The following is a 27,252-nucleotide window of genomic DNA, read 5'->3' as shown; positions in this document are numbered from 1 at the left end:
TGTGGTGACATCAGAGAATGTGTGTGTTGGGGGTGGGCACCTCCATCCTCAAATCACTTGGAAGAGATTGGGGGGGGGCCCTGGGCTTTGCCTTTCCCCAGGGCCCATTTCTCCCAGCAACCCTTGACCCCAGGCTCAGGATTTGGGGGCCCCGGCATGCTGGGCTCTGCAAGTGGCTGCCTCCTCTCCATCCCCCCACTGCCCTTGGCCCGGCCTGGACCCCGAGTGCCCGGCAAAGGAGGGGCGGAAAGGAGCGGACCCCGACGGGCTAGGCTTTATTTTGTCATTCCATAAATACAGTGCTGTGTGTCTGCTGAGCGGCATCTGAAGCGCAAGGTGGAGGGCACCTGCCTATGGGGGGATGCGGTAGCTGAGAGACCGGGGTTGTTAAAAAAAAGGGGAGAGAAAAATAGCACGTTATTTACGCGGGAGAGGAGAGAAGATGGAGCCAGCCCCGCTGTTGTCCTTGGCCCTCAACTATGCCACTGATTTGGGATGAGGAACCGTGGAGGCTCCTGGGTCTTGAGCAAGGAAGACTGGTCCCCCCAGATCAGGCCCACTTTCTGTGTGACACTCCCAGCCGGACCCCTGCAGCAGACTCCTTTAAGGGGAGGGTGAGAAGCCAAGGGCAGGCAGCTGGGGCTCCAAACCCAGGCTGCCCCTCCAGGGCCTGCCTCTGTCCAGCTCCAGGCTCTGACTGCCCTGGATCCCCCTCCCCCGCCCCCCTCCAGCCCCCTCCTAAGTTGGGGGTCCCTCCCCCAGGAAGTGGGGCGCCATCTCTTCACACCCACATACAGGGTGCGGGTTGGGGGATGCAGAACGAGGCTGTGGAGGGTGCCCCAGGCCCAGGAAGCCGCTCCAGTCTTGGCGCTGGGCATTTCGGCCTTGGCCGAGCTTAACCCTGAGAGCCCTCATCTCCCTCCGTTTGGGAATTACAGACAATAGGGGCTCGGCCTTCTCCTGTGTGGCTCATGGTGGTGCCTGGGGAGGGGGGGTGGCGGCAGCCCTGGCCCCTCGCTCTGGGACTGCCCGACCCAGAGCACGTGGGCCCTGCCTGGGTGGGCCTGGGGTGAAAGCTGCCCCCCTGCAGCGTCCTGTCCTGGGAGCCAGACCCTTATCCCGTGATGGTGGGAAGTGGCTGGGGACTCCCCCAGGATAGGCTTGCCCCTCCTCCACACCCAAGGGGGATGCTTGCAGGGGTCTGGTCCACAAGGAGGGAGAAGGTTCTAGACTCCAGGTCAGCACAAAGGTCAGGAAGCCGCTTCTCCGGACCTTGTAGCTTTCTTAAAACTGGTTCACAGCCAGGATGGATGGCAGGCCCTCTGAGAATGGCACGGAGGAGCCTCTCTGAAGGGCAAAGCAGGACAGGCAGTGACCACCCAGGGGTGGGGTGGGGGTGTGTCTGGAGCAGGGGACACATAAGCCCCCTACACTGTGGGCTGGGGCACCTGTTCCCCCGCAGCCAGTAAAGGATGGGGTGCTGCTCAGGGCCACGGGGGCCGGGTCTCCTGGCTGCAGGCCACCCCCTCTCCCGCCCCCATCACAGCCACTCAGGGCTGGGCTGCAAAGGGGCTGACAGTTCTGAGGATGCTGCCTTCTCTCCTGGTCCCCAGGCTGTTCTAGGCTGGAGGGGCATATGGAAAAGAACGACCAACCCCAGCCACCCTTGCCTCTTCATGGGGCGCCTAGGGTGTCCTGGGGGCAGCACTGCTGCCCATCTGCCCGCTAACAAGCTCTGAGCACCCCAGACACAGCACCTCATCCTACCTGCTCTGAGGTCTCCAGGGGACACCGCTCCAGGGAGAGGCGCCCCAGGGGTCTTTTCCTAGATTTTGGGGGCTGCTGCTGCCAGGTGTTCACGTCCCCAGCCCCTGGGCACACAGCACAGAAAACCCCAGGGACCCTCCTCACTGAAAGGGTCTAGGCCTGTTCTCTCTGGAGACCCCAAGCCCACCACCCGGGGCAGAGCAGAGGCTGACCACCTGCTGTGAAATCAGCAGCTACGGTCCAGCTGAGCACGAAGGACCCCGGGGCCTCCTGGGACGAGGACTGAGCACCTGGCGGGGAGGGCAGGCGGGGCCTTTGGGGACCTGGGACCTTATCCCCAGGTGCTTCCCTAGCACTCCAGGCTGCTCCCGCATCAGGCTCATCAAGTGTGTGCGAGGAGGAAGCCAGCAGGGCGATGACCTTGAAATCAGACCTCTAGATCTTCGGGGGGGGGGTCCCAAACTGTGGAGTGAATCCCCCTGGATCCCTGCCCCTGCCAGCAAGGGTCGGGGTCGGGGGGGGGTCAAGGGACAGTTCGGAAGGCCCCTTGAGACCTGCTGGGGCAGGTGTTGGAGGAGGAGGGGGGTGGGATCGGAGGTCAGGTCCCACACAAAGGACACGGAGCCCTTGGCCAGAGCAGGGCTGAGGGGCCCCAGGAGGAGCCAGATCCGCGTCCCCTTCCCCTCCCCCACACCAGGTGGGGTTCTGGGCAGAGGAGAGGCCAGCTCTGCCTGTCCCCTGGGGCCCCAGCCGGCCTCGGCCTGGCCTGGACTTGAGTCTCCGAGACGGGCGGCCCGTGGCCCGGAGAAAATGTGGTGGTTTCTCGGTGGAGGGTGAGCAGAGGCGGCAGGCTTGGGTGGGACTGTTCGAACGCCTTCAAGTCAATGCTGACTCCCCAGCACGATTGGACGTGGGTCCTGCAAAGCAGCGGGTGGCATGTGGCAGCGACTTCTGAGATTTTTTTTTCCTATTGTTTTGGTGCGTTGTTTTGTTTTTGCTGCAAACCAGACTCTTGACTTGGCTTCAAGACAGCTTAAGCGAGCGAACAGAGACTAGGAGGGGAACGAAACTGTCCAGGCGAATGGCCAGGGTGGTGGTGGTGGGGCTTCTTAGGATCTGTAGTCCTTTTTGCTGTAGGGTTTATTGCCCAAAATACTATCGATCTCGTGGATAGTGGAAGACGACAGTTTTGGAAGAACCTGTGTGTGAAGACAGGAGCTGGTCAGCATCCGCCCTGAGTCAGGCCCGGCCTGCGGACGAGGCGGGGGTGTCACAGAACAGCACCCTATGGGGCCTTCCAGGGACAGATCCCCCTACCCCCATGTCCTCCGCCCACCTCTGTCTGTAGAAATATTTTAGCCAAAGAATATAACCTTAATTGAAGAAGTGAGAAAATGCAAAAACAAGGAAAGTAGTCTAACAGGACAAAATAACAATAGTTTAGCCATCAAGCAAAGTCAGGGACGGAGTTCCCATCGTGGCTCAGTGGTTAACGAATCCGACTAGGAACCATGAGGTGGCCGGTTCGATCCCTGGCCTTGCTTAGTGGGTTAAGGATCCGGCGTTGCCGTGAGCTGTGGTGTAGGTCGCAGACGCGGCTCGGATCTGGTGTAGGCCAGCCGGCTACAGCTCCTATTAGACCCCTATTAGACCCCTAGCCTGGGACCCTCCCTATGCCGTGGATGTGGCCCTAAAAAGGCAAAAGACAAAAAAAAAAAAAAAAAAAGTTTCTGAGCCACATCCTTGGAGCTGTTGTGCAGAGACTGAGACCCCCATCAGGTGGAAGAAGTTAACGAGGGGGATGGTCCGACTGCAGCCAGGACATAAGCTGCTCTGTGTCACACAATTCCGAGCACTGGACTCAAGGAAACGGGAGTCATGCGACCCTGGAGTCCGGGATTCACTGTACTTCAAACAGCCAAGGTGAGGCTGATCGGGTCATCGTGTGACCAGCTTCAGGAGGACTGTCCTAACTAACCATGTGCTATTCTGTACTCAGACCTCCCTCCACCCCTGAAAAGCGCTCCTGAAATTCCCCCTTAAAAACTCCTGCCCCTGGAGTTCCTGCTGTGGCACAGTGGGTTAAGAACCCGACTGCAGCAGCTCAGGTCGCTGCAGAGGTGTGGGTTCCATCCCTGGCCTGGTACAGTGGGTTAAAGGATCCAGCGTTGCCACAGCCATGGCTCGGATTCAACCCCTAAGCTGGAAACTTCTATATGCTGCGGGTGTGGCCATAAAACCCCCCAAACCAAAAAACCCTGAAAATTCCTGCCCCTGAAGTGATGACAGGGGGTTGGTTTTTGGAGAGAGGTCACCTCTCCGAGGTCCATCTTGCCCCCACTTCATGTGGCTCCAGTGAGGAATAGAAGGGGCCACGCTGCTTTCGTTTTCCAGAAGGCCTGGCCAGAGGAAGCCTGTGCAAAACCTCCCCTAGCTCACAGCTCACTCAGCCACCACCGAAGTCCTTAGTGGGCGAGCCGTGCCCCCCAGACCTGCCCACAGGCTGAGCACATCTCCTGCCACCCCTCTGTTCCAGGCCCTCTGGGCTCTGGCCCACTTTGTGCTATTGCATCAGCCTGGAACATTCTTCCCTGAGTATCTCATCCTTTAAGCCCTCCCACCTGTCACTTTCTCAGCCAGCCTACGCTGCAGCACTCTTCAACTTGGGTCCACTGGCTCCCCCCTCCCCACCCCCGCTGGACACCGTGGCCTTGCTCTGGGTTTCTTTCCCAAAGTGCGGACCACGCTCTCACAATTATTCTAATCTCCTTTTTCTCACATTTGGTTACCGTCTGTTTCAGCTAGAAAGCCAGCTCTTTAAGAGCAGGGCCCTTCGGTGGCTCACAGACGTAGCCCAGCCCAGGTGCCTAGCACAGTGCCTGGCACACAGGAGGTACTGAGTGAGAACACGCTGGATGGATGAGCATCTTTTTCTCTTTTTGACTGTGCGTGCGGCATGTGGAAATTCCGAGGCCAGAGATCGAACCCCTGCCACAGCAGTGACCCAAGCTGCTGCGGTGACAATGCCAGATCCTTGACCCACTGTGCCACAGGAGAACTCCTGTGCTGGACAGACGACTGGCTGGGCCCTGGAGCTCTGCCCAGGGCCTGGGAGGCTGGTGCCCGGTGGCCCCCACTCACCTGAATTGCTCCAATGTTTTCCATCAGCTGGTCTGCGCTGGAAGCACCCAGGAGCACGGAGCTGACCCCCTCATTCCTCAGGCACCAGGCTAGGGGGCAGCGAGACCAGAGGTGAGGGCAGAACACCCACGGGAGAGCCCTCTCTGCTACTGACCAGCCCAACAGGATCAGAGAGTCCCAGCTTCCCGGTCAGGGGGCTGAGGGTGCCTGGCAAGCCAGGGGCTCAGCAGTGCTGGGGGCACCCTGGCACCAACTATCCCCAGTGGAGAGATGGCCCAGGTGCTCAGGGACCCCTGCCCATCCCCTCCCCACGAATGCGGGAGCCCAGGAGCCACGGCTGGCCGAGGGAGGGGGTGGCCCAGGTGCTCGAGGCCTCCTGACGTCCTCCTGGGGGAGCAGTCCCCAGCCCTGTTACCTATGGCCAGCTGCGGGAGGGTGCAGCCCAGGCGCTCGGCGATGGCCTGCAGCTCCTTCAGCTTGGCCTGCTGGCGCCGGCCCTCCTCACTCAGGATCTTGTCCTTCAGCCACTGGTAGCCCTGGTTGTGGGGTGGGGACAGAGCACAGCCCGCAGGTGAGGGCAGGTCACTGGGACCTCTGTGGGCAGATGGCGGATGATTTGTGCCCAGATGGCATGCCCTGACCCTGGCCTAACCAGGTCCTGTGGTGGAGCTGAGGCTGGGCCCCTGACGAGGACAAGGAGGTGGACAAGACGACCTTCCCTTCTCCAGGAGGCCTGGCAGCCCAGGAGGTGTGTCCACAGATCAGGGAGCCCCCGGGGGGCCTGCTGTGGTTGGGGGGAGCGGGTGGGGTGGGCTGTCCTGTCCTCGAACCTGGGCCTGGGGGCGCCAGTGCTGGCTCTGCCCTGGCCTGGTTGGCCTTTCTCAGCCTGCTCCTTTGGCACCAAACCCTGCCACCTGGAGGTCATCCAGAGGCCCCGCGCCTGAGGTGGGAGGGGCGGTCTTGTCCCGGATGGGGACCTCTGAGTGACAGTGAAGAAACTCCGCAGCCCCCAGCCCAGAGGCCTTGGGATGGGCCAGAGAGAGTGTGGGACTGACCACTTGGGGGAGGCATCTCAAATGGCCCTCGGGGACCCAGCCCAGACTGTTCACACTGAACCTGGGTGGAGGCCAGGGGGCCTGGGGAGGGAGGGGCTTCTTCCCTGGGGGATGTCCCACAGGTGGGCAGCCTTTCTAGATATGGGGGGGGGGGTCAGGCCAGCTGGGCCTCTAAGTTCTCATGCCTGCAACCCCCCGCACAAGTCCTGCCCGGCACCGGGGCATCTGTCCAGAGGGCCCAACCCTCGAAATGCCTGTCCCTCCCTGTGCCCTCCCCTGGCCCAGCTGCTCCTTCACCTTCAAGGAGGCTCTCGAGTAGGGCGGGATGCCACTGTCATACTTTCCAGAAACGATGCCGCAGGCCAGAGGGGACCAGGTCATGGCGCCCACTCCTGGGAGAGGAAAGGAAGACAAGGTCAGGCCCGGGACCCCAAGGAGGGCCGGGGAGAGGGGAACCCGGACGGGCTGAGGAGAGGGAGAGGGTGGGGCCAGGGCAGGGGCAGGGGTGGAGCGAGGTAGGGGGAGGGCCGGGGAAATGGGTGGGGCGAATGGAAGCGGAGAGCCGGGCGAGGGGCGGGGCGAGGTCGAGGGCGGGGCCGGACAGGGGAGCCCACCTATTTTGTGGAAGAGCTCTGGCAGCTGCACCTCCACCTTCTCGCGCTGGAACATGTGGTACTCGGCCTGCTCGCAGATGGGCGGGATCAGGTTGAACTGCCGGGCCACGGAGTAGGCCTCCTGTAGAAGGAGAGTGGTCCCTGCCCGTCAGCAGGTCTGGGGGGCCTCCCTGAAAGCAGGGAGAAAACACAAAGGCACCCCCAGGAGATGGCAGCCCCCATCCCCAAGCCGTTCTGGGAGCCTGTTAGGCTGCCCTCTCTGTGAGGCGTGAAAAGTGGGTGCATTGCGGGACCCCAAGGCTAAAGGGATTTGGGGGGAAAGCACAACTCAGGAGTGAGGCTTGGGTTCTGGCACTTATTGGCCAGGTGGTCTTGGGCAAGGGGCTCACCCCTCCGTGCCTCAGTTCCCCTTCTGTTCAAGAGGGTCAAATGAGCCAGCGGTGCTGGCAGCACTCAGGACAGTGCCTGCCCAATGTCCACGGTTTTAACATGATTGTCACTCTAGTGCCTGGACCCAGGATGATGGCAGTGGCAGAAAACCCTCGGTCAGGAGCAGGGAGTGGCTGGCCTCAGCCTGGTTCTGGGACTTGGAGCTCAAGGCCTCCACTCTGCAGACCAGATGGGCGTGGGCTCCCGGAAGCCCGTCTGCCAGCCCAAGAGGCCCTTTCCCCTTTGGTCTGAGACTCAGCTTTCACATCTGTAGAGTGGGGATAAGATGCTGAGCTTAGCGTGTTTTGTGCTGGCCCTGGGCAGCTTCAGAAAAATGACAAATTGATCATTAATGCCACAAACACCAAAGGCTGATTGATCCTGTGGCCTTCTAGAGTGGTATTTAACTGGAAATGAAAAACTTACTTAATATATTTTTTAAATGAATCGGAAATCGGGGCTCACTAGAGGAGAAACCCCTTCCCCAGGATGTCAGGACTTGGGAAATTCTGGGAGGTGGGCCATGGGAAGGGCTGAGGCTGGGAGAAAGCCTGGAGGCAGGGGTGAGGGGCTCAGCCTGAAAGACACAGTCCCCAGGCCCCTGCCTGCCCCCCACCAACCAGCTGCCTTGCCTGCCTCTGAGGAGCCACCCTGCTGACCCTTCTGAGAGACCCCAGAAATGTCATGAAACATCTGTCACCCTCAGCTTCTGATGGCTCCCGTGGAGGGAAATGACACGGAAAGGAGATGCTTTCTTGAAAGTGCTGGTGAGGGGGAAGCCCAGGCTCTGAGCTGTGTGACCCTGGGCATGTACTTAACCTCTCTGTGCCTCAGTGTCCACATCTGAAAACAGGATGAAAGCAGCACTCACCTCACACAGCGTTGTGAGGATTAAATGGGAGTTAGTTCACACGAAGCCCTCAAGTCCGAGGGCACTGGGAACATCGTGAGAGCTCAGCTGGCCCTGGCACCATGCTGAGTGCTGGCTGAACTCCAGGACCTCAGCTAAGAGCATCACACCTGTTCTCTCAGGTAATCCTCACAACGGCCTCTTGCGGGGCGGGTCGCCCCAGCAGTCCTGTTCTACAGGCAGGGAAACCGAAGCTCAGAGAGGTGAAGCCATCAGTCATGCAGTGCTGGGACTCAAGCCAAGGCTCCAGTCTGCAAAGCCTGCAGACCTCATTGTCACATGGCACCTTCCTGACGCTCCCCCAAGTACCCAGGTATCTGCGTGACACTGAGTCTGCCAGAGCCCCGGGGGTCTTCGTGCTCAGAGGGGGGGCCCGGGAGCCCAGCCCGTGGACGCACACACAAAGAGGTCGGCGTACCATGATCTCCATGGAGCTCCAGCGTGACGTGCCCCAATACATGGCCATCCCCTGGTTGATGACGTGGGTCATGGCGCGCACCGTCTCTGTCACGAGAGAAGGGGACACCGCAGGTGGAGGGGGCGGCCAGGAGCATGGGGCCCGGCCTGGGGACATTCTGCAAATACAGGCGGGCGCCGGGAGGGGACAGAGGGTGCTGCCAAGACGGCTTGCAAGCAGTGGGCTTCCTGGCTCCGGAGTCGGGGGTGGCAGGGGTTTTCTGGGACGACAGAAACAAGCGAGCTGCCAACCAAGAAGCTGGTCTTGAAAACCATGTCCCAAAATAGTTATAGGTCTTAAGGAGTCTTTGAAAAATGGGTTATGGATGGCTTGAGATGTTTCCATGGCAGGTTAGAGGGATGGGGCGACATCAAAGAATGTGAGTCTAGACTCTAGAATGGGGGGGTGGTTGGCAATTTGGGGAAGAATTGGGGACCCTGCTCTTCCAGATTAAGGTTATGATCCGAAGGACAGACAGCAATGGGGAGTAAACACAATTTTTGCCCCTATCTAGTCTCCTACTTGGGGCTCTTCCAGATTCTCACTGGGGTCTGGAGAATTACATGGAGAGGTGACAACGGTATCTATAGGGACAAAGGTATGGAGTCCTGGGTTGTCCCAGAGGGTGGGGGCTTCAAGGTGGAGCTCCCTTCACACCCAGATGAGCAGGCAGTGGACATGGAAAGCCCTGTTTGGACCACGCCTCGGCTTCTTGGACCCGCCCAGCATTCAGCAAGGGACCTTCTCCCCATCTACACTGTGGCTGAGTCTCAAAAAAGTCCCAGTTGCCCCCTAGGCTATTTCAGCTCCATGGGGATATTGAGGTTTTTTTTGAAATGGAACCTGGCCTCAAGTTTCAAGTGTCTCCTAGCTTTGCGGGGTGATGGGCTACCTGGTCAGATCACCTTCAGCTTCCAGACTGTGCTGGCAAGTTCGTCTGCTCAAGGCAGCCTCAGAAGTATGGCTGAGGAACAAGTGTTCCCAAGAACAAACCCTGTACCCTGAAAGTCCCCATCTCTCCTGAAGTGGCCTCTGACATGGGGCGGCTGAGGTCCCCGAAGATGGCGGGGGTGGAGGGGAGGAGGGGCCATGGGGGTCTCTTCCGAGAGCTCCATTGGGGAGTGGTCCAAGCCCGGTGGGAACCTTCTCTGGCAGAGAGCGGCACCTCTGTTTTGGGGCATCCCTTCCCACCCATCCTGGGTCCCTGAGTGCCCCTTTGCCAAGATACCCTCTTTCAGTAGAAAGTTAAGGTGGCTGGGGCTTCTAGGGTGGTGGTCTCGGTGGGCTCGCCCAGGACCCCTGAAATATCATGCCTCGGCTTCCACACCTGTGGGCCAAGCCTGCCTTCGCCTTCCTTCCAAGGGCAGGGACTAGGCTCATCTCCGCTCATCCCAGGGAACCTGGCTCCCCCTCCCCCCAACCTAGGGCCACCAGCAGGGCCCCCACTTTAACGGCTCGATGGGAGGGAGGGCAGCTCCTGGCTGGAATGTTGAGGGTCCCAGGAAAAGGACTCTGGCCACACGGGAACCTGGCGCCCAGGCTCCCAGCCTGGCCGTCTTTGTTGGAGTCTTTAGAAACCCTCCTGGGGGAGCCTGTGACCACGCAGCATCACTGCCCAGTTCCTTTCAGCCAAGGCGCAGGGCCACATGCCCGGGGAGAGGGAAGCAGACACCCCCGTTGGGCATCCTGGCTCCCTGGAGAGCAGCTCTCTCCTGACCCCCCTTCCGTGCAGAGAGGGGAGTCCAGCGGGAGCCTGGGGACCAAGATGGATAGGGCAGGAGCCTGTGACAGCCTGGGCTGGCCTGAGAGGGCCCGAGTCCTGCACAGAGGCTCCTGGGTGCCTCGAGGGTCCTAGGCAGTGGCAGGCTGTGCATGGAGCCCATACAGGAGAATTTGTGTTTCTGGCCCAGCCTGAGGTCAGTGGCCTCAGGAACAGGGACAATTAGGGGCAATTGTCTACCTCAATATTTAATGTTGTTGAACAGAAGCAGGATGACCAATCCTTCCAGCTGCTGCCAAAAACCCATGGCATCTGCTGTCGCGTCACAAATAATACATGGGAGGGGTCAGGTGGCAGAGCCAGTTGGCAGGCAGGAGCCCTTCCATCCTGGAACACAGCTTGGTTCTCAGGGAGAACAAGGCTGGCCCTGGGGGTGGGGGTGCAGGGCCTTCAGCTTAGGGGCCTGGCAGAGACTCCTGCATGGCCAGAGGCTGCCCCTGGTCTCGGTGTTTCCCCAGGAGGAAAATGACTGCATTTCCAGGGAGCACTCCAGATGCGGGGCAAGGGCTGAGAGGGTCAGGAGGTGGCCCGCCGGCCCAGGGGACAGGAGCACCACGCGCAGCGGGGGGGCGGGGCGGCCGGATGCTGGTGTGTTTGCTCTTGGTTTGAGGAGGGAACTTAGCAAACTGGGGACCACGGAGAAGTTAAAACCTGCTGGGGGCCAGTGTTCTGGGGTCCCCGAGGTGGTCGCTCCTGGGGGAACCTGGTCTCCCCAGCCCCCTCCCAGACTATCTGGGGGTCAAGGTTTCAGGCGCTGATCACAGGCATCCCCGAGTTAAGACAAAGCCCCTGCAGACAGAGGCCCCCTTGGATCACGGATCGTGGCAATGCAAGGCGGGCAGGAGGGGGTGCATGCACGGGAGGGCGGAGGAATGAGGTGACAGCGTGGACTGGGAGGGGACGGGGGGGGGGGCGGCTCCACGCGGATTTGCTTTTCTTCACTTGCAAGGTGTTCCCCACTGGGCCCTGATTTCTCCTCTGTGCATTTTATGGAGAAGTTTGTCACGGGGGCGGTGGGGAGAGAATCTGTAAACAAAACACTGTCTCATAAAATGCAGCTCTGGACACAGAGGTCAACGGTCAGGCCGAGGGTACTGTGTACCTTCTATGATGAATGTCCTTGACTTGGACGAACTAAATGGATCCCCTGGTGGTAAAAGAAAGATCGAAAGAAACCAGAGTTCACAGCTGCGGGAACGCGGAGGGGTGACGTCCAACAGAGGGGATGGGGCGGAGGCGTAAACCACTTCCTGCCGAATACTCTTGTGATTAAAAAAAAAAGCCCACACACGCACGCGCGTGCACACACGCACACATACACACACACAGGTGCATTATATGTATATATACATGTGTACATATATCATATACATAAATAAATGAAGGAAAAGGTAACTTGAACACCACTGAATTTCCAAGGCCCCGAAGCAGCAGAACGCAAATGAGAAGATGCTCAGAGCAGGAAGCCGGAGATGGGCAGGCCCGAGAGTGCAGGAGTCAAAGAATACAGAAGCGCCCAAGAAACCAAAACTGATTTTCAAAGCATTGCGTGTTTTTTTGTTTGCTTTTTCCTCGAAGTAGCTATTTATTCCCCAGAGCAAAAGGCCCTGGAAGCCTTCCAGGGGAACCTGGAACGTGATTGAAAAGAACCAAAAAGAAGGCAGGGGTTGCAAAGTCATTCATGTGACTTTGTTTAGCTCACACGGCAGGCAGCTTGAACCCAGGAGCGGGGGGGGGGGACCCAGAGCAAGGACCAGACTCACCTGGGGGGATGACCAGAGGCTGGGCTCAGGCCTCTCTCCCTCCCAACCCCAGGAAGCCTCCCCCAACCCCTCAATTCCCCATCCCCCGCCCCGCAGTCCCTGGACCCTCAGGTTCAGCACCTACTGTGCGTTGGAACAGTGATGCTTGGGCTGGCGGAGGCCTCCCGGGAGAACATACCTTCCATGGGCGTGTTGGGGTCCGGGCGGTTGGCGAACACCACGTCCACATACTCCAACTGCAGCCGCTCCAGGGAGGCTTTCAGACCTGGGGGGAGGAGGCGGGAGGGGCCGTGACCATCTTCACAGACATTTTGGGGTCCTCACCTGCGCGCGCGTGTGGCTCAGGGAGCAAGACGTAAGGCCCCTGGCATGGGGGCTGTGGACGGCGGGGCACACGTGTGGGCACGTGCCACCGAGGTGGAGAAGAGCCACGAGAGAAGAAGCGGGCACTCCCCAGAGCCAAATGTCCTATGTCTGAATGGGGGGGACCCCTTTTAGAGTGGCCTGGGGGGTGAGTGGGAGGAAAGCCACATGCACCATCTGGAGCTTCAAAGGCCAGTGATGCCCGAAGCCCACAGGTGCTTGGCAGCGGTTCCCAATTCAGAAGTGCCAGGTGGGGGGGCAGCAAGCCCCCTTAATTGTTTGATTTTTTAATGGAGCGACGCTATTTCCTTGATGAAAATGGATATGGGGAGGAAAGGCACGGAGATGACAAAAATCAGGGTAAGTGGGCTGTCCGGGCTTCTGCAGGGTTTGTCTGTATTTCCAGTAACCCCGGGGGGGGGGCGCTCTTACCACCCCCATTTTACAGACACTGCCACAGACTCTCACTCAAGGTCACCCGGTGGGCACAGCGCCCAGCTTGGGTTGAAACCCAGGCCTGTCCGTGTCTTTCCAGGGTGATGCGGGACCAGCCCACCCCGCCCCGCCCCCTCCCTCCCGTCACCCCGCGTGAGCCTGGGTGAACCAGGGCACGAGGTGTCATCAGGCCCTGAGTTTATAGCATTGGCGGGGGCAGGGCAACCTGGTTCCTCCACTTTGGCATCCACGGGAGGAGGGTGTGGGTTTCGGGGGCTGTGTGGAGCCAGGGCCCCCCTTACCTTCTATGATGTGCTTCCGGGAAAGGCCCCTCTCGGTCTCCGCTCTGCAAAACAGGCAACAAGGTGCGTGATGTTGCAAACGCAGTTTGGGGGAAAAGGGTTAGGACGCAAGGCTGGGACAAAAGCAGGTCAGCGCACGCCACCTGCAGTCTGATTCCACGTTGGGGATAAAACCAAGAGACTGGGAGGGTTTGCTCACGGAGAAGGCCTGGCGGAGCTGCGCTGCTCCCCTGGCATGCTGGGGAGGTGGGGTGGCCATGGGGGATGGAGTCCTCTCTTGTTCAATCTTTTCTCTGGCTTGGTATTCCCCCCCCCCCTGCCGTTTTTTCTTTTGGCCACACCTGTGGCATGCAGAAGTGTCCCAGCTAGGGATCTAACCTGAGCCACAGCAGTGACAACGCTGGGTCCTTAATCCACTAGGCCACCAGGGAACTCCTGGCTTGTGTTTTTTAAAAATTAAAAATGAACCAGGAGTTCCCCTTGTGGCGCAGTGGAAACGAATCTGACTAGGAACCATGACATTGTGGGTTCGATCCCTGGCCTTACTCAGTGGGTTAAGGATCCGGTGTTGCCGTGAAATGTGGTGTAGGTTGAAGATGTGGCTTTGATCCTATGTTGCTGTGGCTGTGGTGTAGGCCAACAGATGCAGCTTCGACTTGACTTCTAGCCTGGGAACTTCCATATGCTGCACGTGTGGTCCTAAAAAGCAAAAAAAAAAAAAAAAAAAAAAAAAAAAAGTAAAAGGTAAAATTAAACAAGGTTTGGCTGTGGTGCAACAGGATTGGTGGCGTCTCTGTAGCACCAGGACACGGGTTTTTCCCTGGCTCGGCACAGTGGGTTAAAGGATCCAGCGTTGCTGCCATCCGCAAGTGTGGTGTGCGGCTTGCATCTGATCCCTGGCCGGGCGTCCAAAAACAAAAAGGAAGAAAAAAAAATTTAAACAAGGTTTTAGCAGAAGGCAGCTCAGCCAAAGCTGCTTTTCTGGAACGTGGTGCCCCTCAACAGGGACCTGGCTGCACAAATGTCAGGCCCCAGGGGACAGGAAACTGGGCTGCCTGCCTAGTTCTGTCCTCCACGAGGCTCCTGAGGCTGGCTGGTCCAGGCCCCCACCCCTTGCAGTCTCCAGCATAACAACCCCCACACCCCTCAGGGGCCTCCTAAATCAGGGGTGTCCACAGACTCGAACCCCCGCCCCCGGGGCATTGCCTGCCGGCTGCACCTACTTTCCTCCCCAGAAGACTTTGGTGGTGATGACGAGGCTGGATCGCCTGCAGAACGAGAGAAGGAGGCGTGTGAGGGGCGCGGCCCCTCCCCTGCCCCACCCTCCCGTCAGCTCTAACACTGGGGTCCTAAGCCCTTCTCTGGGAGCAAGAGTGTGAAACCAGACTCCTCGACGGGGAGGGTCCTGGGGCTCCCCTGGAGCCAGGAGACAACCCACAGACGTAACCAACTACGTGATGCAATGATCTAACCAGGTAGCCGCAGGCTGGGCAGCGGGGCCTGATGGAGATGGAGCCTGGAGATGGAGTCTAGTGTGACTGGAGCCCAGAGGAGGAGGCACACAGAGGGATGGGGGTGGGGGGGTGGGGGCGCGGCTCAGGGCATAGAAGGAGGTCAAGGGGCTGCAGGGTGGGTGGACGGCGCTGGTGAGGATGGAGGGGCCACACAGCCTGGCTCTTCCTCTACAGGCCGAGGCGGTGTTGCAGGAGAGCTGTGATGGGACACTTTGGAGGGCAGCCTGGGGGCCACCGAGGCGGGAGGGGCCTGGGGGGGGGTACAGACCCAGAGGCAGGCCTGATGGCACCCCTGGGAGTCCGGGTTCAGGTGGCTGAAAGCCCGAGGGAAGGGCATGGATTCAGGTCTCCGGCTACAAACCCACACGAGGCAACACTGACACCTGTGACTGTCCTGGAGGGACTGGTGCCAGGGGTAAGGATAGCCCTGCTGGGCCACGTTTGACCTTGACCGTTCCCACAAGTGGGGGTGACAGTGTCCCCGTGCTTCCCTCCCATGGAAGGGTTGGGGGAGGATCGCTCAGGAAACAGCTTCCAAGGCCAGGAGCTCCGTAGCCGGCAGTGTCACCTCCAAGCAGGAAGGATGACCTAAGCGCCGCCTCATGTGCTCACCTGAGACGTAACTGGGGACTCGCTAACACAGGGGGCTCCCTCTAATGACAGAGCCCACGGTGTGACCCTCAGTCCCCAGGAGGAAGCATGGGCTACCTCCCTTCTAGGACACCCTCCCATTCCCAGCAAGAAAAGTTCCGGGACCGCCAGGCCTTAGAAAGACTGGCTGGCCACACCGGTGACAAGGCCAGCTCTGCCCTCCGCTGGAAAACAGGAAGGCCCAGCCTTGGGATCCAAGCCAGTGTTGGCCAAGGCCGGGCCCGGGCCCTGCACGCCTCCGCGCCCGCCGCGACCCCAGACCCCGTGCCTCCCCCCGCCCCGTCCTCTTCCATGTGCGAGTGTCCGGGACAGACCACAGGACGAGCCCAGGAATTACCTCCATCCCTTCTTCTTGATGATGTTTCCTAGAACCACCTCAGCCCTGCGGGAAACGGGACATGGGGATTTCATTACAGCGGAACAGAAACATCACACCCTGCCCCACGGTGACACGCAGCCACTCCGTCTCCTCTGTGAAAATGCCACTGGGCCTAGAGAGCCAGGCTATCAATGCCAGCCTTGCCTGGGCCAGCTCTTTCCAGGGAGAGGAGAGCGCCTGGGAGCAGCTGGCTTATGACCCACAAAGGTGGCTGCAAGGGTGGCAGGGGGCGCAGGTGCCCCACCAAGGCAGGCACGTGTCCCAGAAAGGAAGGAGTGCCGTCCTGCTCAGCCAGACCAGAGGCAGCAGCCCGTTCCCCTGGCCCCTTGGAAATTCACCAGGGCAAACGTGTGGCAACGTTATGTGGGTGAAGTTTCCAGACCAGAATGTGCTTTTTAAAGGATAAATTATTCATCTAGTGCATCCTCTGTTTGCAGAGACAATCAACAGGGACTCGGGGCTGAATTTCTAGCGGAGTGTGTGTGTGTGTGTGTGTGTGTGTGTGTGTGTGTCCCCCTTGTTTCTTGCTTGTTTCTTGAACAATAGAGAGACAGATACCACCACGCTGACCGCGGTCTGTCCTGCCCTGTACCAAACCGGGGCCCGCTGCGGTCGTGTGTAGACTGTTCCAGCCTCGCTTGGCACGGCAGTGCTGGATTAACTTTTAAGAACTTTCTGCTTGTAGCAAAATGTTTCTGAGCAAAAACAGCAGACGGGAGAAGGCTCCATACCCAGCGCTACATTCCAATTATAACACGGCTGAGTCATCCACTCAGAAATAATGGGCTCTAATTTGCAAGCTGTTTAGCATGCATTCGGAATGCTCTTCATTTATGGTCAAGATGCAGAGAAATTCACCCAGCTCTGGGCCTCCTCCTCGTCTTCCTCATGGGGTGGGACAAACTATCAGGAGAGGAGGGAAAGAGGGGGGCAGACCTTGGTCTGGAGGTTACAGGAGCTGTGGACAGTGACTTCACCAAAGCCTGTTGCTTTTGGCTGTGAAGTCTCATGGCCGTGAATTTGGTAAGGCTGGCATTTGTCCCGCAGGGGCACAGATATCCCACAGCCTTCTGGGAAGGGCCAAAATTAGCATCCGCACGAGCAAGGGGACTCGGTAAGATTTGTGCTTGGCACTCTGGTTAGCAAGAGGGCCCTGGCATGCCAGCCCTGGGGTCCGGTTAAGCTGGGGGAAGAGAGGACGGGGCACAGAGCCTGGCGGCCTTGATGGGGGCAGTGGGGTGCGCCAGGACCGGTCACAGGGGCTGGGCCATCTGGAGCTGGAGGAGGCTTCGTGGGGCGGCCTCCTGCATGCTCTCGTGGGCAGCAAAACCGAGGCAGGCGCAAGGCCAGGGAACAGGCCGGGGTACTCGGGATGGGGGGCGCCTCTGGGCTTGGCATCTGTAGCGGGCTTTTCCACCTCTGACCCATTGGCTTAGCTCATCTGTTTGGAAAGTGTTTCACTCTGATGGAAAGCAGCTGCCAGTTTAAAGAGGTGGGGAGGGGCGCTGTGGCACTGGGAGGGACAGAGGGCTGCTGATGGGGGCTGGGGGAGACCCGAGGGTCCCACCAGAGGCCCCTGGGGCTGTCGGATCCTCAGACCCTGAGCCAGGACTTGAGCGGAGGCCCGGCTGGGGTCCCGATTCTCGGTGCTCTGGGCCCTATCGCGGGCTGCAGGTAACAACCCAGCGTCTGCGAGGCAGGTGCTGGCCCCGTGGCCACGATGCGCAGCGGGCCAGGGTGAGCAGCCTGCTGATGGGAACTTGGCTCACTCCAGGCAGGAGGGGGCCGGAGGGAGGATGAAGAGCGAGCCAACAAATGATTTCACAAACAAAAGCTGACTTTTGGAAACCCGATGCAAGGGAGTGGATGATTTGATTACAGCCAGCCTTTAAAACCCAAGCCAGCAGCCTTGGCTGAAGAGGGCTTTTACATAATTGAGAAGGAAAGTTCACTGCCAAGATGGGAAGTGCTTCCTACAGCGCTCGGCTCGGCTCGGCAGACCCCGTCTCCCCAGCCGCTGAGAGGCCCTGCCTTTCCTGAAGCCCGAATGGTGCCATTAAGATGTGAAAATGTCACACGTGCGGGGCTGGCTGCAGGTGGCGGGCGCGGCAGGAGAGCCTGGACTGCAGCTTAATCAGGGCTCCTGCCCAGCTTGGCATCTTTGGCACCGGTGGGACCGTGGTCATCTCGCTGCTCGGACAAGTGACCAGGATCCAAGGACTTTGTGACTCTGGGAAAACAACCCTCCTCCAGCATTTAGAGTTCAGAGAAGCAGGCGGAGTGGGAGGCACAAACCCTCTTGGGAACGGGGCCCCCGGGGGCTCTTCCCGGGAAAGCCGGGACCTGCACCACTTTCTCCCCACCCCCGCCTCCCGTGCCACAAAAGAAGGCACGTACTTGCCCGCAGCGTAGACCTCTGCAGTATCGAAGAGGTTGATGCCGTTGTCGTAGGCCAAGGTCATTAGCTGCTCTGCCATCTGGAATGAGACAACCAGGGCTGCTTGCAGGTGGCACTGTCTGGCCAGGCCTGGGGGTGGGGGGTGCGGTGCGGGGGCTCCGGAGCACAACCTGGAGGCATGGGGAGGCCCTTCGAGGGCCCCGTCCCCGTCCTCGGACACCCCGAGTCCTCTCCTGCCAGAGGGCCGGCCCACAAGCAGCTCAGTCACAGACCCGAGAGAAGAAAGAAGAATGCGTGAAGGAAGAGCCTCTGGATCGTGAATTTCTTGTGAGCAGGGACCCCACCTGTTGGGTCATCATGGGGCTGAGTGTCTGTACTAGGTTGAATCAAGTCCCCCAGAATCTCAGAATGTGAATTTATTTGGCGATTTTTTAAAAATTGTTTTTTGGCCACACCCATGGCATGTAGATGCTCCAGGGCCAGGGATTGAACCCACACCACAGCAGGGACGCTGCCAGATCCTTAACCTGCGGGACCACCAGGGAACTCCTAGCAATGGTTTTTTTGTTGTTTGTTTTGGTTTTTTGGGGGCAGATGCAATTGATGGGGACAGAGTAGTGAGACAAAGTAGGTGATTAAATAGGTTATCCCTCTAGGGGATTGTAAACAGGAAAAAAGTATGGGAGACCCTGTAAGTTAATGATCCCTCAGGGCAGCGGGAAGCAGGCTTGCTTATCATAAAACCACACAACAGAAGCATGAGACATGCCCCCAAATAATCAAGCATTATGGTGGAATGAGACCCACGTCCTGTCCCTAAATTGGTAGGTTAATGATTCCTAGATGCTTCTCTGAGCACACTAAAAACAAAAATATAGGGGAGGGTGACATTAAACTGAAACTGAGATGACTGATCATATTTAATATATATCACCGCCTTTTTGCTCATTTCCTTTGCGCCATGACAGTCCCAGTCTGACTTCGTAGGGCCAAGAAAACTCCCTGCCTGACGTGGAGCAGGGGCTGATGGTGGAAGCTTGATGTCTACTCAAGAATGAGGGAGTTCCCCTTGTGGTTCAGTAGAAATGAACCCAACTAGTATCCATGAGGACGCGGGTTCGATCCCTGGCCTCGCTCCGTGGGTTGAGGATCCAGCGTGGCCGCGAGCTGTGGTGGAGGTTGCAAACGGGGCTCGGATCTTGTGTCGCTGTGACTGTGGTGTATAGGCCGGCAGCTGGAGCTCCAATTTGACCCCTAGCCTGGGAACTGCCATATGCTGGGCCCTTTAAAAAAACAAAGAGAAGAATGAAGAATAAGGTGGTTTTCTCTCCCTCCCCATTCTTTGGTTATAAAACTGTAGCCCCCCCACGTTCTCAGGGTGGGGTACTCCCTCCCCGCCTGCTTGTGTTGCTCACGAGCATCCTATGTGAAGAAACGCTTTCCTTTCCTGGTTGCTCCGCGTCTCCCTGAATTCTTTCTGCATCGAGGAAGCAGAACCTACACTTTACTTGGTCCTGAGATGCAGGGTGCTGGTTCTGTAATTAGGTAAGATGGGGTCAACCTGCATTAGGGTGAGTCCTACACCCAATACGAGTGGTTGACACACAGGGAAGGGGCCATGTGAAGACGGAGGCAGGGATTCGGGTAAAGAGCCTACAGTCCAGGGAACGTCGAACGGGGCCAGCCACCGGCAGAGCCGGGAGACAGGACTGGAACGGACGCCTCTCCAGGGCTCTGGTGCCAGCGAGGCTCTGCACCTTGATCTTGGACTTCTGGCCTCGGAACCGTGAGAGCATAAACTTCTGCTGTTTTAATCCACTCCGTGTGTGGGACTTTGCTGCAGCCGCGCTGGGAAACTAGCAGAGCCGCAGCAGGAGTGCAGTAAATCTTGGCAGAATAAACACATTCTGAAAGCCTGGGCTGGAATGCGCCTGGGACACCGTATCCACTGAAGTCTTCCCGGCAGCCGCCTGAGGGTGGTATGATTATCATTTGCAGATGGAGAGACTGTTGGCCTCAGGAGCCCCCTGGCCTTGGCCCGAGCTCCTCCAGTGCCTTGAAGACGGGGTTTGATGACACGGTGACGAAGCCTGCCTGCAAGGGACAGCCCCCTCCAAGATGCAGCGGAGAAGCAGCCCCCGAACCCTGCTGGCCCTCCACATAGCGCAGGTGTCCCTCCGAGCATCGCAGATGCAAACTTCCCCACCAGCCAATTCCAGCAGCTCAGCTCAGAGCACCAAGCCTGCCGCCCAGGCCAGCCCAGGGCACAGTGAATAATACTCAACCCTCAAAAACCGCAGGAAGGAGCCAGGCAGGAGCAGCTTCTCAGAGCTGCCTCCAAACCTAACACAGAAACTCCACTGGCCAGGCGGGTGTGGAGAAGGAGGCTAGTGCCCCATGGGGATTGGTGGGTGGCGCGGGCACAAACACCACCTGCGGAAGGTGGCTGGCTACAAACAAATCCCTTGAATTTCAAGAGGAGCCAGAAATCCAGGATATTGGGGAGGGGGGTAAAATCTGATTTTCACATGTTGGCAATGAACCCCAAAGCTTTTAGATACTGAGCATGTCAATGCTGACCCCTATCAGTCAGCTGCTGTCATCCGAGTAGGAAAGTTCCTGGCTTCGAAGGCCATTGGTGGAGGAGTTTTTTGGATCCATCTGCCGGGAGGACTGGCTCGCTCCTCCCTTCGGTGGCTCAAGCATAACAATGTATCTAATGCATCCACGCGCATGCTCCCCAGTTGCTCTGGGCTCCTCAGTCTTCCGACTCCAGGCACAGGAGGCGACCCTCCCTCCCAGCAGATCCTGGTCTTGACTTCTCCTGTATGTGTCCCCCCCACCGGCTGCCCCGGTTCTGCCAAGAGAGCACCGTGTGCTGAAGGTTACACAGCCGGTTAGACGTGCATGGTGTCCCCTGGGGAGGGTGCTGAGCCAGGTGGCTCAGGGCTTTTATTTGCATATTTCAGACACACAGCGTGTTTTCTTTTGGTTCCATCAAGCTCACAGGGAGGGTTCCCCTACAGGTATTCCTCTGCACTTTGCTTTTTTCACTTAAAATACATCCTGGAAATCAGTGCACATCAGTTCATGGAGATCTCATCTGTTCCTTTTTTTAAAAAAAAAATTAAAAATTGCAGTAAAATATATACAACGAAAAAGTTTACCATTTTAACCATTTTTAGTGTACAGTTCAATGGTATTAAATCCATTTCCCCCACTGTACAACCATCACCACTGTCCATTTCCAGATCTCTGTCATCTTCCCAAACTGAAATTCTGTCCTCATCAAACACTCACTCCCCGTTCTCCCTCCCCCAGCTCCCTCCTCAAGCTTCATCCATGTTATAGCGTGTTTCCGAATTTACAGGGCTGGGTTTTGAAGGGTGGTTAGGAGTTTGTCTGGCAGGCAGGGGAGGAGGCTTGCGGAGGGGGCGCTGCAGGCAGTGGGGCTGGTGTGTGCTGAGGAGCAGCAGCTGTACCTGTGGTCTTGCCCATCCCGTGCTCAGGTCAAACACCTGGGCATCCTGTACTCATCTTTCTCTCAATCCACCATCGAACCTCCGGCCGATCCTGTCAGCTCCCCCTGCAAACGGATTCGGTACCTGACCGCTCCTGCCGACCTGGTCCCACCTGGTCCCAGCTGCAGCGTCCCTCCGGAGAGGTTTTTAGGGTAGCCCCCTAACTCTCTTTGCTTCTGTTCGTGTCCCTCCCCACCCCAGGCAAAGGGCCATCCATGCATCAGCAACAGCAGCATCAGAAATGCAGAAGCCCAGGTTCCGCCCCAGACCTGCCACATCGGAATCTGCATTTTAAACAGATCTCCAGGGTATATGGGCACATGTAACAATCTGACAAGTGTCCCCGCCCTCCCCACAAATGGCAGCAGCCAGACAGAGGCTTTTAAGACCTAAGTCAGGGCCACTTCCCTCTCTACTAAAATCCTCTGGCCATTACTCTCCAGGTGTGACCTCGGCACCTGCTCAGCCCCCAGGCTCTGCGTCCTCGGAATGGGATAAGAACACCTCGCTCCCAGGGCGGATGGAGGATTGAGGGCCATAATAAATGTGGAGTCCTTAGCCACTATTCTTATTAAATTTTTATGGCCCAAGCTGCTTGGAACACGTGCCCTGAGGGGGAGTTTTCTACCTGAACAGCTGTGCCAGGTCACAGAAAGGGCGCTGAACTTGAGTTTGGAAATCTGAGTCTGTCCAGGGCAGTGCTGCTACTTGGCCATGTGACCTGAGGTTTACCAACACCGTCTGCTTCCTGTGTCCCAGCCCAGCCCAGCCCACGGGGCCTCCCTCTGTGGGACGACAGCCCCACTGAGATTTACAGATGCTGCTGTGACCCCACAGGACAGGGGACTTTTCTGTAAAGGGCTAAAAGGTTAATATTTTCTGCTTTGTGGGCCAGGTGGTCTCTGCGGCAACTATTCAACTCAGCCCGCTTACAATATGTAAACGAACTGGCGTGGCTGCCTGTCAATAAAGCTTTATTTACAAAAACTGGGCTGCAGAATTCACAGACACAGAGACTGATCAGAGGTTGCCAGGGGCTGGGGAGTTATTGCTTCATGGGTACAGAGTTTCTGTTTGGGGTGATGGAAAATTCTGGAAATAGGTGGTGGTAAGGGTTGCACAGCTAAGTTAAGATACTTAATGGCACTGAACTATATATTGAAAGAATTGGTTAACATGGTACATTTTATGTTATGCTTATTTTATTTTTCATTTATGGCCACACCCAAGGCAAATGCAAGTTCCCAGGCCAGGGGTCATAACAGAGCTGCAGCTGCCAGTCTACACCACAGCCACAGCAACGCCTCTGCGACCTATGCCCCAGCTTGCGGCAACAGCAGATTCTTAACCCACTGAGCGAGGCCAGGGATTGAACCCACATCCTCATGGGTTCTTAACCCGCTGAGCCACAACGCGAACTCCACATGTTATGCTTATTTGAACCACAAGAAAAATGGTTAAAATGGCAAATTTTATGTTTCTTATTTTTAAGAAGAAAGAAAAAAAGATAAACCAGGCCAGGGACCAGATTTGGCCCTGGGGCCATCACTTAACGGACATTTTCAGAGTCCTGCCACGGCACAACACGCTGCCATAATAAATTTCTCATTCCCTGTTTCTGTGTTGCCCTGGTGTCCGGGCACAGTGTCTTGCATACAGGAGGTAACTCTAAAAACAGGACTCTGTTTCTGGAGCCCGTGCCACACTAGACACCTGCCTTTGGCCATGAATTTAGCAGGATCACGTGTTCTAGGCAGAGTCACTCATCCAGGGTGCCCAATGGGCCAGGGGCTGCTCTGGGTTTGGGCAGCACCCTTGTTTCTCTGCAGCCCAGGATGGTCCTTGCTTCTTTGTGGTGCCAACCCTGCTGGCCCAGGCCAGGCAGCTAGAGAACCCAGTCTGGGCATTCTTCATCTGAACTGTGGCTCCTCAGACTCGAGGTCTTGATTTTCTGGGACACTAACTGTAGGATTCCATGGGAAAATTCTGCTTGTCCCTTGGCTCCATCATCGTCGCCTGCCAGGGCTTTTTAGAAGCCTGAATCTGTCTTCTATCGTAGCCGCTGTCCTCCCAGCTTGGTGTCATCTGGAAACGACTTCCAGTATCTTCATGCACGTCACTATGTCTCTGATGGAGAAGGCAGGAGCCAGCTGTGGCTGCCACGGGATCATTAATCAATACTCTTTGGGTGCGATGGGTCTGCTGGAGAAAAAGTCACCTAATTGGATAGTGACGATCTGGCCACTTCTCTATGTCTTTCCCTCAAGGACATCACATGCAGCGTAGCTAATGCCATTTGGAAACGAAGTCACATCCTCCCCAGAATTCTTGCACATCGAAAGGGACACAGGCGAATCAGACACAGCCTATTGGGGGTGAACCACGTGGGCTCTGGGGCTCTGACCTTTCTTTTTCACGAATCTTTTTTTTTTTTGTTTGTCTTGGCTGTGCCCGTGGCATGTGAAAATTCCCTGTGAACCCACGGCACAGCAGTGACTCAAGCTGCTGCAGTGACAAGGCTGGATCCTTAACCTGCTGTACCACCAGGGAACTCACTCATGACTCTCTTTTTTTAAAAAAAGGAAGTATGGAGTTCCCTGCTGATTCACTGGGTTAAAGATCTGGCGTTGTCACTGCTCTGGCTTGGCTTACAGCTGTGGCACAGGTTCGATCCCTGACCTGGGAACTTCCACATGCCATGGGTGCAGCCAACACCCCCCAACCAAAAAAAAAAAAAAATTGCAGTGTAATTGATTTACAATGTTGTGTCAATTTCAGGCGTACAGCCCAGTAACACAGTCCCTTCTATTTTAAATGCTTTTGGAACCAGTCTTACGGCTAAAGACGAAACGACTCCCTGCCACCCAAAAAACACCTGTCTCAATCCTGAGATAGGGCAGACCCAGAACCTCAAAGCGAGGGCAATTAGTTCTACATAGCCACTGTCCTAGAAGAAAGAGGAACAAGAACACAAATGAAGGGCATCCAGATTTTGAGGGGAGCCAAGCTTTTCCTTTGAAAAGTAACCGAAATCACAGCTACGATGTCTCACGTGAACTCGCTTATTAATTTTTAAATGCAGCCTTTTTCGTGGTACGAAGGGCGGATGTGCAGGCAGCTTCTTGTGCAGACATTCGGAGCTCTCTGAGCAAATGCCACTGTTCTCGCTTCCAAGATATTCACTCGGTGCCCAGAGGGGCCCATCAGCCTGGGAGTCAGTGTCCTGCCCAGGACAGATGCGGGCCATGCTGCATCCTGTGGCGGAGAGAAGCCCCAGCGAGTACGTCGGATTAAGGATGGCGAGGGGGCACGCGCAGCTAGGAGCTTGGTCAGATGTTGCTCTCCTCGGACCTCAGCTTGCAGCAAAATGTGTAGACTGTGCGTGCTGGCTGCCGCAGATATTTATCAAAGGTTTTTTTTTTTTTTTTTCTTTTTTCTTTTTATGGCTGCACCTGCAGCATATGGGCTAGGGGGCATATCGGAGCTGCAGTGGCTGGCTTATCCCACAGCCACAGTAAAGTTGGATCCAAGTTGCATCTTCGAGCTATGCTGTGGCTCACGGCAACACCAGATCATTAATCCACTGAGCGAGGCCAGGGGTTGAATCCACATCCTCACAGATACTATGTGGGGTTCTTAACCCCCTGAGCCATAACGGGAGCTCCCTTTATGGAAGTGTTAAATTTACAGGGGCGCCCTCTGTGGGAGCAGCACAGAACTGCACTGGGCTTTAGGTTTTGAAAGGGAGCACTCCCTGAATTCTCCTTGCGGGTTGTGGAATGGGTGTTATATCAGGAACCTGAGTTTTGGCGACTCTAAGCAGCTTGGGGACGCCCCAGGTGTCAGCACCGCCGCCAGGACTCCCTCTTTCTGTTGGCCCCAGGGCACCCTGCAGAGACAAAGCGGGGAGCCACGCAGCTGCCCTGGGCGCAGACTACCTGGTGCATTTCATGGACTTTACCCTGTGCCTGGGTGTGGGCGGCCCGCCCCAGGATTTGGGAGAACGGGACCCCCACCTTACCTCGTCCGTGATCTGGCCTCCGAAGGTCACCCATGTTCCTGCAAGGAGACACAGGTGCAAGTCAGAGAGCTGCTCTGGGGAGCCCCATCTCCCCAGGCTACAGGGTGCAGGGGGACAGCCCCAGGTCACACACTGCTCTGCTCTGCAGTGAGCCTGTGCTTGGTGTGGGTGACACCTGGCCCTCAGGGCAAGTCTCCTGTGCTTGAGGCCACTGAACCAAAGGGACAGCAAGTGCCCAGAGCTGGCGGCTGACCGCAGGGCTTTGAAGTGCTCACTGGGGCTCAAGCTGAGGCAGCTCCTATTCCAGGGACCGCCACAGGCGGTGAGACCAGGGCCGTCTCCTTGAGATGCTCAGGTCTGACAGCCACGTCCCTGCTTGCTGGGCAGTGTGTGTATGTGTGTGTGTGTGTGTGTGTATGTACGTGCGCACCGTGGAGGCAGAGGGACAGCGTGTTCTGGGAACAAAGCTCACATCTGGCAAAAGAAGAAACAGGGCAAAATGCGACTGCCCTTCGTGAGGGACTGTGTCATGTGCTCTGTCACGTGAGGAAAGAAGATGCTGGCACGTGGGGGTGCCCGTGACTTTCTGATGCTGGCCAGGGGGCTGCACGGGCAGGGGGCCCTGGTACCTGACACATCCCCCCCTGCTCAGGCTGTATCTCTGTCCCCCTCCCTCTCCTAGGACCCTCCCCTACTGCCTCCTGGTTACCATGGCGACCGAGCCCCCCTCCATCCTGGCTCTGGGTGCAGCTCCCTCCCCCTACCCCAGGGGTGATCCCTTCAGCCTTCCGGCAGCCCCTGCTTCCTTGGGTGCCGCTGGACCCAGGGGCCACCACACTCACCGAGCCCCAGGCAGGAGACCCTCAGGCCGGACTTGCCCAGGTTCCTGGAAAACAGACACGGCGTGAGTTCCCAGGGACCAGGGCTGGACACCCCCACAACTGACCAGCGCCCCAGACCACCCACCCAACCTCTTCTGGGGGCTCTGAAGACGGGGGGTTCTTTGGAGAGAGGCCTGCTGCTCGCCCCCCTGGGGGTTAAGGGCCCACTGTCCCTCCACACATCAGGGCACAGCCACGTGGCTGGGTCAGGCCATGCTGTGACCAGGGCAGGTCCCCCAGGGCCCCCTCGGAGAGAACACAAGAAACGGACCCCGTCTTGTTTCAGGGGCAGAAACAAGGTTGAGTCAGGCCTTGGGGGCCTGGCCAGGGGGCGCCCTCTTCAAAGGAGCCTCTTTCCCCATCTCTAGGGTCACGACGGCGGCTTTGCTCGTCGTTATTCCTTCTGTCTGTGGAGTGGAGGAGAAGTCAGTCCCCCGTCACCCGGGCCACCCGGCCCTCGGCCCTGTCCCTCTGCAGTGGGAATGAGGGTGAGCAGAGCTTCACCGAGGGGTGCTGGTGCCCGCAGCAGGTCTGCCCCCCAGCCAGGGCTGCTCAGCGGGGCTCCAGCCAGACACCCTCAGGCCCAGCAGCTATAGTTGCATGGCCGCCCAGGGCTGTGTCACAGGCCCCCTGGGGTGCCTGCCAGCCGGGGTGCATCGGGGGTCCATGGTAAAGGGCCACGGGCTGTCCTGAGGTCCTGGAGGTTGGCAGTGCCCTGCTGAGGATTGAGATGCCCACCATCCTGGCCTGTCCATCCTGCACAGGCTGGCTCGGACCAGAGGGGCTGACATTCCGCCCAGGCAGCGGACTCTAACACGCCCCCACCATGTGACATGCCCCCACCCTTGGCCCTTTATGGGAGTTGCCCCGC

General features: G+C 57.8%; 1 protein-coding gene across 9 annotated transcripts in view; it reads right to left on the bottom strand.

Annotated features, from left to right (window-relative positions):
- KCNAB2 (potassium voltage-gated channel subfamily A regulatory beta subunit 2) overlaps nt 250-27,252 on the bottom strand; it is an 88,473-nt gene continuing 61,470 nt past the window's right edge. For 5 of the 9 annotated variants that reach the window (XM_021095239.1, XM_021095242.1, XM_021095241.1 and 2 more), the window contains 14 exons: nt 26,343-26,386; nt 25,501-25,538; nt 17,958-18,037; nt 15,519-15,563; nt 14,240-14,284; nt 13,017-13,060; nt 12,095-12,181; nt 11,256-11,300; nt 8,335-8,420; nt 6,578-6,698; nt 6,261-6,355; nt 5,324-5,444; nt 4,909-4,997; nt 251-2,966 (listed from right to left, as the gene is read on the bottom strand). In XM_021095239.1, coding sequence (XP_020950898.1) covers nt 2,877-2,966; nt 4,909-4,997; nt 5,324-5,444; nt 6,261-6,355; nt 6,578-6,698; nt 8,335-8,420; nt 11,256-11,300; nt 12,095-12,181; nt 13,017-13,060; nt 14,240-14,284; nt 15,519-15,563; nt 17,958-18,037; nt 25,501-25,538; nt 26,343-26,386 — 1,030 coding nt within the window. In that variant the 3' untranslated portion in view covers nt 251-2,876. Of the gene's footprint in view, nt 2,967-4,908; nt 4,998-5,323; nt 5,445-6,260; nt 6,356-6,577; nt 6,699-8,334; nt 8,421-11,255; nt 11,301-12,094; nt 12,182-13,016; nt 13,061-14,239; nt 14,285-15,518; nt 15,564-17,957; nt 24,735-25,500; nt 25,539-26,342; nt 26,387-27,252 lie in introns of all 9 variants that reach the window. The other 4 variants (XM_021095244.1, XM_021095245.1, XM_021095246.1 and 1 more) reach the window with 3 other exon arrangements.

This window comes from Sus scrofa, chromosome 6 (assembly GCF_000003025.6).
Source record: "Sus scrofa isolate TJ Tabasco breed Duroc chromosome 6, Sscrofa11.1, whole genome shotgun sequence".
Lineage (NCBI taxonomy): Eukaryota > Metazoa > Chordata > Mammalia > Artiodactyla > Suidae > Sus > Sus scrofa.
The sequence above is the reverse complement of the archived record's forward strand: the minus strand, read 5'-3'. Positions and strand labels throughout refer to the sequence as shown.